General features: G+C 39.8%; 1 protein-coding gene across 2 annotated transcripts in view; it reads left to right on the top strand.

Annotated features, from left to right (window-relative positions):
• The window catches only part of cpne5b (copine Vb), a 236,459-nt gene that overhangs the window by 35,000 nt on the left and 188,455 nt on the right, over window positions 1-13,004 (top strand). For both annotated transcript variants that reach the window (XM_017712880.2, XM_017712889.2), the window contains exon 2: window positions 12,785-12,825. In XM_017712880.2, the coding sequence (XP_017568369.1) occupies window positions 12,785-12,825 (41 nt within the window). The remainder of the gene's footprint in view (window positions 1-12,784; window positions 12,826-13,004) is intronic.

Raw genomic sequence — 13,004 nt, 5'->3', positions numbered from 1 at the left:
ATGGCCACAACTTAGTACAGTGTGGGAACGAGATAATTAAGTCATGGCCACAACTTAGTAAAATGTGGGGAGGAGATAATTAAGTCATGACCACAACTTCATGCAGTGTGTGAGAACGAGATGATGAAGTTGACTACAACTTAGTAAAGCGTGAAAACAAGACCCTGATGCGGCATAATTATCTTGTTCCAATGCCTTATGAAGTTGTGGCCACAAGATAATTATGTTATGGCCACGGCTCAGCAAAATGTGGAAACATGATAGTTAAATTATTTCCATACCTTAGTAAGTCATCCCAACACCTTGCATAGTTGTGGCCATGACTTCATTATCACATTTCCACACATTAATAAGTAGTGACCACACATTAGGATTCCATTTCCGAGCATTGGTAAACTCCAGAAAATGTCTCTTTGAGTTGCAATGGTGCTGTCCAAGGCTTTCCGCACAGTGACATATGTCCAAGTGAGACATGTTATCAGGGAGGGCCTTTGAGCTAGCTGCGAATTTTATTGCAGGTGGTGGGGAGAGTTGGTTAACATTATTTTCCTCACCTGCTGGTGCATGATGATGTAATCAAAAATTAGAAGACATTCACAGCGTGCAATTATCACATTTTCATTTGGTAATTAGAATCATTTGTCATTTAAATGAGATGATGTGATGAATTGTGCTTAATAGGATCAGGCACATGAACTAACAAGGCGAAAATGGCCAATTTTGATTTTAGGTTCCTTTTAAAGAACCTTTAAAGAACATTTTTTTAAGGCTGGATGTTTCACTTCTCCCACTTGCTCTGCAGGGCAGATGTGGACAGACTGGGAAAAAAGTGTTGATTGGACAGTTCATGCTTTATAGTTTGCCTCGATGGTAAAGCTTGTCTTCTTTTCCAGCTTGTGCAAATGTCAGCAATAGACAATCACACACACACACACACGCGCGCGCGCACACGCAGTGAGAGCTGTCACACCAGGGCATTGATTCACCAAGGGCTGAGTGCTGTGTTTCAGAGATCAAAGCTTGTGAGTCGATAGCACGGGGAGTTTGATGCCAGAGAGCGACGGAGTTAGATAGAGAGAGGGAGGGAACGCTGATATGGTAAAGCATCTAAACCCAAGCAGGAGGCCCCTGAAAATAGACTCCGCATTGTCTCCAGAGAAGGCATCATCTCTCCGGTTGTTGACTCCGTGGAACATTTTCTACATTTGTTCCTTGTTGTTTCTACTGAGCATCTGATCAAACATGCCTTCTCACAGTGCTCCTGCAAAGTTTCTTCAAAGGCTGCCGTATTCTCTCCATATCGTCCTCAGATAACATCTGACAGTTCCACCAATATGAGGCACCAAATAACACAGCTGAATATTGTTATTGTGGAGAAGCCATTGTTCTTTTAAACCTGTGGTTTCCCGTCCTGGTCCTAGAGTAGTCTTTCTTCCAACTTCTGTTTTCTCTTGATCCACACCTGATCTAACTCCTGTTTTCTCCTGATCCACACCTGATCCGACTAAACCGCTCCTTTACCAGCTAATCCTGAGTGTAAATCGTCATGTTAGCAGGGAAAACTCTAAAATGTGATGGGTTCTCCAGGACCAGCACCATGTCACCTTGATTTCCATGTAACCTTCTGCATAGGTTTTCAAAAATGTTCAAATTAGTTTAGTCAAGCTCTACTCAACCATAAAAGTACATAATTTTCATTTTAAATATGTTTTTGATTAGGATACCTACATGGGTCATTCTACAGAAACTTCCATTTATGTGTCCCTAGTGTTTACAGATATATTACACTTAAAAAACGTTATGGTTACAATTTATTTAGATTTTAAAATAAAACTAAGTTATTTTAACACCTTCTTGAGCATCAATTTAGCAATATTGGTTTTTAACTCAATTATATAGAATTCCAAGCACCACAGAAGTGCTTGTCCCCAGTCAATGTATAAAGGGTGAGTCCCAAAAAACACATTTTTCTGCAATTTAACTACAATAGTTTATACATCCATCAATCCATCCATCCTTAACCAGCAGCATAAGCAAAGAGGCCCAGGCCTCCCTCTCCCCTGCCACCTCCTCCAGCTCTTCCGGAGGGATACCGAGGCGTTCCCAAGACAGTCGAGAGATATAATCCCTCCAACGTGTCCTCGGTCTTCCCTGGGGTCTCCTCCCTGTTGGACATGTCTGGAACACCTCCCTAGGGAGGCGTCCAGAGGTCATCCTTGCCAGAAGCCCGAACCACCTCAACTGGCTTCTCTCAACATGGAGGAGCAGCGGCTGTACCCCGAGCCTCTCCCGAATCGCTGATCTTCTCACCCTATCTCTAAGGGAGAGCCTGGTGACCCTGCAGAGAAAGGGTTTCATTTTGGCCGCTTGTATCCATGATTTCATTCTTTCAGTCACTACCCAAAGCTCGTGACCATAGGTGAGGGTCGGAATGTAGATTGGGTACATTGGGTACCCTTCGGTACCCATCTTTTGCCTCCAGAGTCCCACAAGCCAACAAGGCCTGATAGGACTCTTTCTTCAGCTTGATGGCTTCCTTTACCTGAGGTGTCCACCAGCGGGTTCGGGGATTGCTGCCACAACAGCTACGATGTTGATCAACGAACTGCGGCCTAAGATGTCCTTATGCCAGTTGCACTTATGCACTTGTGTTCGAACATGGTGTTTGTTATGGACAGACTGTGGTGAGCATAGAACTCCAATAACAAAACACCACTTGGGTTCAGATCGGGGAGGCCGTTCCTCCCAATCACGCCTTCCAGGTCTCACTGTCACCCAGCAAGACAATGGAGTCCCCACAGGGGGGACTTTCCAGTAACCCCTCCAGGGTCTCCAAGAAGCCCAGGTACACCAAACTGCCATTCAGTGCATAGGAAAAGACAACAGGCAGAGCCCATTCCCCGACCCGAAGGCGCAGGGAAATAACCCTCTCGTTCACTGGAGAAAACCCCAACGTACAACTATGAATAAGCCCACTCCTGCTCGACGCCTCTCACCCTGGACAACTGCAGAGTGGAATAAAGTCCAACCCCTCTCGAGAGATTCTTTTCCAGAGCCCCTGCCATGTGTTGAGGTGAGCCCAAGTATATCTTGTTGGTATCTCTCAGCCTCATACATTAGCTCTGGCTCTTTCCCTGCCAGAGAGGTCATGTTCCATGTTCCAAGAGCCAGTTTCAGTAGCCGAGGATCGGAATGCCAAGGCCCCCGCCTTCGGCCGCCACCCGATCCACATTGCACTGGACCAACATAAGCGCCTCTCCCACGGCTGGTGGGTCCATGGGAGAAGTTTATACATGACTATGGAATATATAAATTAAATGACAAAAAGAAAACATATGCCAAATAAATATTATAAAATTTATAATGAAAGTTGTTGTTACTAGGAGTCATGTCACTGGTGTTACTGCATAACAAAAAAATCTCTTATTTTGAAATAAAAATTACAATAATGACATCACTTAACTTCCTTTTACCTATTTTTGAGGAACTACAAACAAGCCCACGTTAAGTCCACTGTGTCTTTTCATTTATCAGATATTTTTTCATTTAGCTCAAGATTTCATATGAAGCTTTTAGTTGATGTAACTAATGTGACATACTTTATTCTTAGGTAAAGGAAAAAAATAGAATACCAATGGATCAAATTACATATTGTAGTGCATATTTCATAATTAACAACATGTAGTTTGATGCGCTGTAGCAGCCATTTGTAAAATACATTCTTCATTAAAATCATCTCTGGTGTTACCTTTCTTATGTGTAACCAATGAGAATCATTAACACCAGTGACACCTATGGATAGATAGAAAACATTTCTGTAGAATGATCCATATACATTTTCCTTTTACAAGGGCTGTTCTGGGGTAATTCACTTTTACATTCTATCTTGGACACAGAAATGTAGGCAATGTTGTAGCTCCTGAATGATACTACTGGCTAACTGGCTAATCTTGAAGAGCTCATGAGTTGAAATCCTGGTAATGCCTTAGCCCTCCTCAAATCACCATTTTGTTCTGTTGGTACTGGAATCTTTGGCACTGGACTGATGGCCAATGGAAGGAGGAGTCTACAGTCTTTTGGACATATAGTCTATGTTTTAAATCTTAATTCCATTTCCCCTCAAATACCACCAGCTTTCTTGCTAATTGTTCACCTCTGTGCTGACCTTCATGTCATGCGGATCAAGGACATCAAGCTTCTAATTAGGCCATGACAGCGTGTAGAAGTCTGGATTACAGAAAGCGGGTAACTAGAGCTGGAATGATGGCAGCAGGAGAAGCTGGGGCTCCCCCCAGGAGCCAGCAGACCTCGCAGCTATATTTATCCCCAGCTCCTGCTCTATCCCACACTTAATGGCTGTAATTAAGACTCCTAGAACACTCCTCTTGGATCTCCCAGCGCTGTGCCCGCTGGACCCCTGAGAGCGATGGAGCTGGAGCCTCGGCTCAAGACAAAATGGCCTGATTTTCAATAGACACACCATAGACAAGGACATGCCTCCCTATGAATGGGTTTTAATGGTCGAACTTGCTGCAGTGACAATGGTTGCCTAATGGATAATGGAAAAGGAAGCCTTCTGTGTTGCCACTGAAAGGTGCATTAACCCCTTAAACTTCACAAACACTCGCATCCTAAGACTTATTGTTTAGAATGGAAAACAATGAAAATTCTTATCATTAAGTTGTAACAGTGAGTAAAATCTAGACCTGCTCCAGGCTGTGGAGGCCTAAATTACTGTAGAGTAGAGGTCTGCACTGCTTTGAAATTGAAATCTGAACCTGAGTGCCCACATTACATTTTTGAGACTTGACTCAAGCAGTCCTACTGAAACCTAAACCCAACCTAAATCCACTCACACACACTAACAGATGGGTTTCTGCACCTTTATAGAGCTTTGCCTTGTTACTATGCACTTGAGTTGATGGATAGAATAGCAAGCTGGAATAAATTGGTATTTTACACATCTGTAATACCTGGCAAGCCATATTTATTACATTTATAATAATCCTCTCATCAACAGTTCACTTTTTAACAGTTAAAGTTCCTCATGCTACTGCTGCTACTGTCAAAAATGCTTAACACACTTAGAACTAACTTAATAAGCAAGAGGAAAGATCCACTGTGACTCTTCACAAACTCAACACATCCCTGTCATGATCCAATGTGGCCAGGGCCAGCTTTAGCCTTTTGGGGCCTTAAGCAGGATTTTTGGGGGTCCCCATCTTGTTAGCTGATGTACTGTAACTGTACTGTCATAAACTCCAGTAGCACTGCTGTGTCTGATTCACTTGTAACACACACTAACACACCACCATGTCAGTGTCACTGCAGTGCTGAGAATGATCCACCACCCCAACAATATCTGCTAACAATGTTTGTGGTGCAACAGTCTGTAATTGTAGAACTACAACAAACAGAGCTGATAATATGGGCATAGAGTGTAGATAGGTGACCTCACAAAATCAAACAATTCAAAACAGGCTGTTTCTGCAGCCCATATATAGACTGTATGGAGTGGGGAGCCAATTGTACATTTTAAAACAATATTTACTCAATCAAGCACATTTCTAAAAACTGAGGGGAATTCAGATTTTCTTTGACACAGACTCTTTAAAAGGCTATCAAAGTGAAGAGTGACACTCTCATCTTTGCCTCATTTGAAGCATAATATCGTTTTATGCTCCAGCACCTAATAGATTGTTTGCACTTCGAAGCATTACCAAAGATAGATTGTGTCAGCTCATACCATTAATCCTATGATAGTCTAGATAAGAGGCATTTACTCAGCTATTTGGGAGTAATTGTGTTCACTGTCGTGCTGTTGCTTGCACTGTGTCTCAACAAATGTGATGGAGCACTATGACTGGTTTATTTGCTCCTTGAGATGGAGGGGACAACAGCTAGTGTTAATCGAATCTTCGGCTGCAGAAGGGAGGACGACTAACTGAAATTAAGCACACCAAGCAGAGTGTAATTTATGAATGTGTGGTTTTTAGTGTTCACAGCAGGCCACTGACACACACACATGCAGTATTTTGCACATTCTCATTATGTGCAACTCTGGGATCTAATTTATTCTGTGCAGGCACAGAAAGAATGAGTATGCAATTTTATTTTATCTTTAGAAATTCATGATTACTAGATACACTGTCCTCTAGTAGCCAAAGCTGTGGAATTATTCATGCATTTTAAATGAAATTTTTTAACTTGCATCCCGCTAAGACGGGGTGTTATAGCGCTGGCCATGTCCGCATATTTTCGGCCTTTGCTTCTTCCAGCATGTTAGATCTGTCATGTTCAGCAGTGGCCAACATGTTAGAAACCCAGGTGTTGATTAGTGAAAGATTAGCTATGTGCCATTTACTGCACTCTTCTTTGCTGTTCTAAATGTCATAGATTTAAAGTCATGTTTCCACAAGCTGCTCCCGTCATAGCGCTCTGCTGGGAGGTGATGATGTCAGAGATTTCACCTTACTGCTTCGAGAGGCAATTCACTAAAGGTCAAGAATGAGAGCGGATTGATTCAGTTGCAGAAAGCTGAGCTTGCACTTGAAAAACAATTTTCCATTTCTAACATCTGATTGAAACACACTAGTCAGACTTTCACTTGTACTGAGAGTTAGTGAAATGTCTATGAGTTCTAGAGGGTGTAAACTGGTCCCATCTATTATAAATCAACATTTAATTGGTCCACTGATGTTTCCTTATCCTGTTGATGGTTTATCTGACACATTGGGCTTTCTGTTCAGTTCCTGAAGTCTTAGACAATTGGGGAGCTATATAAAAATGACCTAAAAACAACAGATGTGTTTTTCACAGAAATCATTAGGTCCTGAGGTCATTAGACCACCGATATTGTGTAAAATACACTGTTCCTAAACATACGTACTATTGTACTTATGTATTACTTGTACTTGTATTTTTACTCAACTAAATTTCCAAAAGAAAAAAACATACGTTTTAGTCCTCACATTCAGACCTTCAAAGAACTCATTACAAATCTCAAAGGCTAGAAGATTTTTTTTCGCTTATCAATGAGTTGAATGATCAAATATTATATAAATATGAACCTAGATATTTGTATCACCCGTGATTAATCATAAGTGAGCATAAGCTCTGTAAGTGAGGGATAATGCCACACAATGCGGTGGTTACAGCAATATCACATTATGTATACATGCAAAGTTAATTTAAGCTTACAGACCTTTTATTTTAGCAAGTTTATCTGAATTTTGCACATATTTACAAGTTTGTTAAAAGTGCTGAAGACAAGAGTCTGGGTATGTGCAGTGCAATCAGTAGTGTTACAGCTTCAGGGAACCTAAATCCGTGCTTTCTTTCTAATTAGGTTAATCTTAGTCTTGTGGGCACACAATATACAGTACTGTGCAAATGTTAGGGCACCTTAGAAAATCTGAATTAAAAAGCTATTTATTTGAGAAGTGTAATATTAGTCTGCTCGGAAAAACACTGATATTGTATTACAAAGAACATTAATACAATAAGTAATGATTTTATGTTTGTTTAACCATTTCCACACCTCTCCTCATAGCAGCTCTGAATTATTTGTGGTTATCATCCAACACCAGCTTCAACTCAATCAGTGCTTCGCTGGGTTAATGAAGTATGCTGGTGATGCAGTTTAACAAATCGATGTGATGCCTGGGGGGTGTCCAGGAGAAATGTGGAACCAAATTTTGTTGTTCAAACTCCCCCACAAGGTATCAACTGCTTTTTCCAAAATTCTTTTAACTGAATTAATATTTATTTACATTTATTCTAATTATTTATGGTGTTTTTACTGGCAAAAACATACTTGTTTCCAGGATAAATAGCTTTAAAAATGTGTCTAGGCAGTGTGCAAAATACCCTCTGGTATTTGGGGGGGTTCAATGTTGGCTGGCTACTTCAGCGTTGACTAGCTTCTCACTTGGCATAGCGGTGCTTATGCTAACTTAAATGGCACCAAAATGTTTGTTGTTCTTTTGGAAATGCAGTCCTCACATTAACTGAGATCCTCTAGTGTCTTTGGTTTGAAAAATGAGTAACAGTTTCCATCAGTCTCTTCCAAAATTGAGCAAGTTTTCAGATGTACAAATATGCTGTGGCTCATTGTAAAGTTTTTCAGAGGAATCCTGAGCATAGTTACAGTTGCTAGGCTATGAATGAACAATTGGGTGAACAGGTTTGCCACAGCACTGCTGTGTCTGATCCACTTGTACCAGCACACCTCACACTAACAGGGAAGCTGAGAATGATCCACCATCCAAATAATACCTGCTCTGTGGTGGTCCTGACCACTGAGGAACAGGGTGAAACGGGGCTAACAAAGTATACACTATGCAGATTGACTCCAGTCGGTAAGTATAGAACTACAAAGTGCACCTGTGTGGTCAGCGGAGCTGATAAAATGGACAATGAGTGTAGAAACAAGGAGGTGGTTTTAATGTTATGGCTGACCATAACATATCCAATATATTCTTGGCTACATACATACATGCACTTTTAATTGAATTAAATTTTGATGCAGTATTCATACTTTTACTTAAGCACAGTGAAACCCCGACTTAACCGGGGAACCAGTCTGATGTCTGAAGAAGTGAAGTTTATTCATTGTGTGTGCAGTTTTATAGCTAGACTGATGCCAAGATTAGGCCCAGTCTATACATGACAAGTGGCACGTGTGACAGACGTGACAATGTAGGGATAAACAAGAATAGGCAGAAGGGAATGTTCTAAATAAAGTCACAGTACAAGCACACACAATACTGAATATAATGACATATAACTCAACACTAAACACTTCACAGTTTCTTTGCACTTTTACATATATTGAGTTGTCACTTTATTAGGATTTACAATCATTGGTCAGTTTACCAGAAACACCTACCATATTTGTGTCTTTTGCTGCACCGTTTATCACCACCCCCCCATCTATCCCATTCATCAATGGAAAAGGACCACCATATTGACCAGATAGTATTTGGATGGTGGATCAAGCAGTGCAGTGACACTGACACGGTGATTTGGTGCGCTGGTACAATATACTCCTCAACACCAGCAACATTGGTGTTCTCTTTAGAATAGTCCACCAATCAAATATACATCCAGCTATGGTGAACCTGTGGAAGGGCTGGAGGATGACTGACAAAAACTGTGCATGGAAAAACATCAACCTCTAGCTGTCCACTGTAGGTGTACCAAAACTGTGGTGTTTTGAATCTATATATAATGATGGTCCATTCATACATAGGCACCTGGTCAAATTACATTTAGTTGATTTTCTAAGTGAAAATAAGTTAATGCATCCTCTACAGAGAACACACTTCAGGACATTTTAACACAGTTATTTTACTTGCTGAATTTCACAATAATAAAAAAAATCAGTGTAAAATGTGGCCTGTGCAAAACTTTTGGCACATTTTATATTATGTTCTATTTTTTCTAACATGTTAAACTCGAGACATACATAGAATTGCACACTAAAATTTGCCATATTTATTGAGTTGTAGATTAGTAGTAGTAATTTGACTGGAAGTGTTTAAACCTGTATAATTACTCTGTGGTTGACAGCTTTACCACAAGAAATTTCCTATACGTCTTGTACTTGGTGAAACACTGTGATTCTGATTCTAAGAGAGTGAGAGACAGACAAAGAGAGAAGGAGAGAGGGAGAGGGAGCAAGATTGTAAATAAGGCAGAGTAGAATGCTTGTCCGTGTGCCCTTTTCCTAAATGTGTCACCTGCCATTATCCTTCCTGTAATCTTTTGTCTCAGGCCAACATCGTAATCATCATCTGCCACGAAACAAACATTGATGATTAGAGCGGGAGAGTGTGTTTGGTGCCGTGAGGTTCATGAAGATGTAGGGTGGTCTCCGTACACTGGGGGAAGGTGGGGGGAGGTGGAGGGTGAGGTCATTGTGCAGAAGATGTTGCAGAACTATACAAATGCATAGACAAGAGCCTATAATCAAAGCTGCTTTGTTACTGACACCCAACCCCCACGATTTCTTCTGATGACTGCTATTCAGCTCCGTGTCCATCTGATTGTGTGTGTGCGTGTGTGCACGGGCGTACCCTGTGATAGATGTGCCATCTTTGATTTAGATGGCGAGACATGATGACAGTTTTGCAGCTTGAGGCGAGGCACAATGCTCAGGTTCCCCTTCATTCCAACTACAATGAAAGCAGATATCAGTGTCTGAGTTTAGTGTTTATTTGAGCAGTTCAGATTCTCTCAGCTGTGGAACAAGGTCTACAGCGCATCCTACACAGAACTCCTGAACTCACAGGTCTAGCTTACCTTTCAGGGTCCAGGGTCAGTTTTATGATTTTTTTTCCAGCTGTTATCTACAGTATTTTTGGCTTTTTACTATGAAAAGAATGATATTGGCATATTTTTACTATTAAAAATACTTTAAACATATAAAACCATGTTGATGGAGGCTTTAAGACCAATACATCTCTATTAGCCTTTTTTTCTCTAAGTTTCAGGAGTAGGGGTCCAAGCACTGACCTCTTGGTCAGTGTAGCTTACACTTAACTCCGCAACCCAGAGCTTTAGCTTGGCTTTCTGCATAATGCTGTTGAAAGGATTTTGGTGCTAAGATACTACCAATTCTTTTCTGATTCAGTGAGTACCCCTGATTGTATGTTTTTCCTAATCATATATCAACTAAAGGCTTTTGTTCATAAGTTTCAAAGTTGTTCTTAAGACAAATATAAATACTTAAGTTGATGCCTACGTATAAATATATGTCCAATTCAATTCAATACAATTCAGTTCGAGTTTCAAGATGTCAAATTGCCTTCCTAATTAATATGTGCTTCTCTTAATTGGATTGTCTGCAGCCGGCTGCACACACGTGCATGAGCAGACAACCTCCTTTCTTCATGTCATTTAGTTTCTCTCTTTTTAGACTGGTAGTAAAATAATCACTTATGAGTTAAAGAAGCTTGTTTACGCTGAAAACACTTGTTCACGTCAACAGCGATCAGGTACATCGTATATCTGGGCCATTTTTTTCTGAAGTGTTCTGCATTATGAGACTCATAAGCTGTGTGGATGACGGAGCAATGTGAACACACACACACACACACACACACACACACACACACACACACACACACACACACACACACACACACACACACACAGTCCATCTCTTGCTCAAACATTAGGCAATTACCATCGTACCCTGGTTTTTATAGCCTGGCTTTTTCTCTTGCTTTAGCCATCAAAGCCTAAGAAAAGTGAGAGCAATGCAGAGGCTAACTGACACTTCGCCTTGTCTACATCTTAAAATGTAAAAAAAGAAAAAAAAAGAACATTTCAAATAACATCAAGCTTTTAACAGCAAATAAGTTATAAGTGCTTCAGAAACTATAGTACTTATTATTATATTTATTCATTTATTTTAATGAATCTGACTTCTGACTTGTTCTGGGATGCCTGATTTTCAGTTCAGACATGCTATGGAGAGGAATTTGTGCCAAAATGTAAAACAACACCTCCATCACATTATTTTCACATAATTTTAAATCTGAGGAGAAAAACAAAACATTTGCATTTAAAAGGAAATACTAAATTCAAGAATCACAGTCAACTTTAAAATGGGATGAATGTAAGACTGTGTTGTTTCCACCGTGCAGTACTTAACACAAAGTTGAATCAGGGTAATGGATCTTTTACTTTTCATTTTCCTCATGTTACTGTTTAAATGCAATCTCATGCGAACATTGCATTTCGCTGTTTTGGTTGCAATTCAATGAGTCAAATACCTTTGTAGTGCAAAGAGGAGGTCAAGCGACATGAAAATACTGTAATAGAGGTTTTGCTTTTTACTTTGCCACATATTCCTTATGTCACCTATGGAAAAGTAGTAGCATGTGTGCATTGCATTTTACTGTTCACTTTTGTGATTGCCTTTCAATGAGGAATATCAGTTTAATGGTGGAAAGCAATATAGCCTTGACTTCACTACTTTTCAAAGTGGTCTGTATTCAATTCTGATATGAATTCACCATTTTTGTTTTGACAATACAGATCCTTATGTACTGTTTTTCATGTTGGTACATATTCCTCATGTCACTATGGAACAGTAATGCCATTTGTGCATTGCATTTGACTTTTTTTCACTGCTTTTCAATTTAGTACAAATTTCTCCCCATAGTGTGTGAACTGAATATGTAAACATGTTCCTCTGCTTCCTATTAAATGTTCCTTTATACTACTGAATATTTTAATCTTAAGTGCTACGGATGCAACCAAGTAGCTTGTACTGAAAGTTTGTTCAATCTAGCAACAATAAGGAAGGTGGGACTCATCAGGGTGTTGCGTTTATCATGTGTAACAGTTATTACAATATTGAAAAAATATATATTAATGTTTCTGCATTCCTGTTCAGAGTCTCAAAATAACCTGCATATTGCCAAAAGATGCTACTAATAACTGAAAGAGTTCAGTTATTTTTTACAAATTTATTGCTTCTGCACAAGCTGATTTATAATAGACTGCTTTATGCCTCGATCATAATGTGATATTTCTTTCAAGGACTGACATCGATTTTTCACAGAAATTGCACAAATGCTTCAGTTCACCTCACAGCCAGTATATGACAGAAGCTACTCCACTCATCAGATATGTGATGCTGTCTCACACTTAATCACTATTTGTATGGAACTGCAATAAACTTCTTGTGCAATATGTACCCAATATAACAAATAGCTCATGTTTAATTGTATTATAATGAGGATTTTTTTCCTTCTTTTTTATCTTCCAGGAATCTTCTAGATAAAGATACATTCTCCAAATCAGACCCAAGTGAGTACTACTTTTTCCAGTGTTGTTCCATTTGCCACATGCATATATATATATATATATATATATATGTAAAACACATTATATAACACAGTTTATTAGAAACACTCACTGGCCATTTTTTATACGCTCATCTTTTATTTCCATTAATTGGCCATTATAAACACTTTCATTCAGTGGTC

This window comes from Pygocentrus nattereri, chromosome 21, assembly GCF_015220715.1.
Source record: "Pygocentrus nattereri isolate fPygNat1 chromosome 21, fPygNat1.pri, whole genome shotgun sequence".
In the NCBI taxonomy this organism is placed as follows: domain Eukaryota; kingdom Metazoa; phylum Chordata; class Actinopteri; order Characiformes; family Serrasalmidae; genus Pygocentrus; species Pygocentrus nattereri.
Note: the sequence above shows the minus strand (reverse complement) of the source record. Positions and strands in the feature narration are given on the sequence as shown.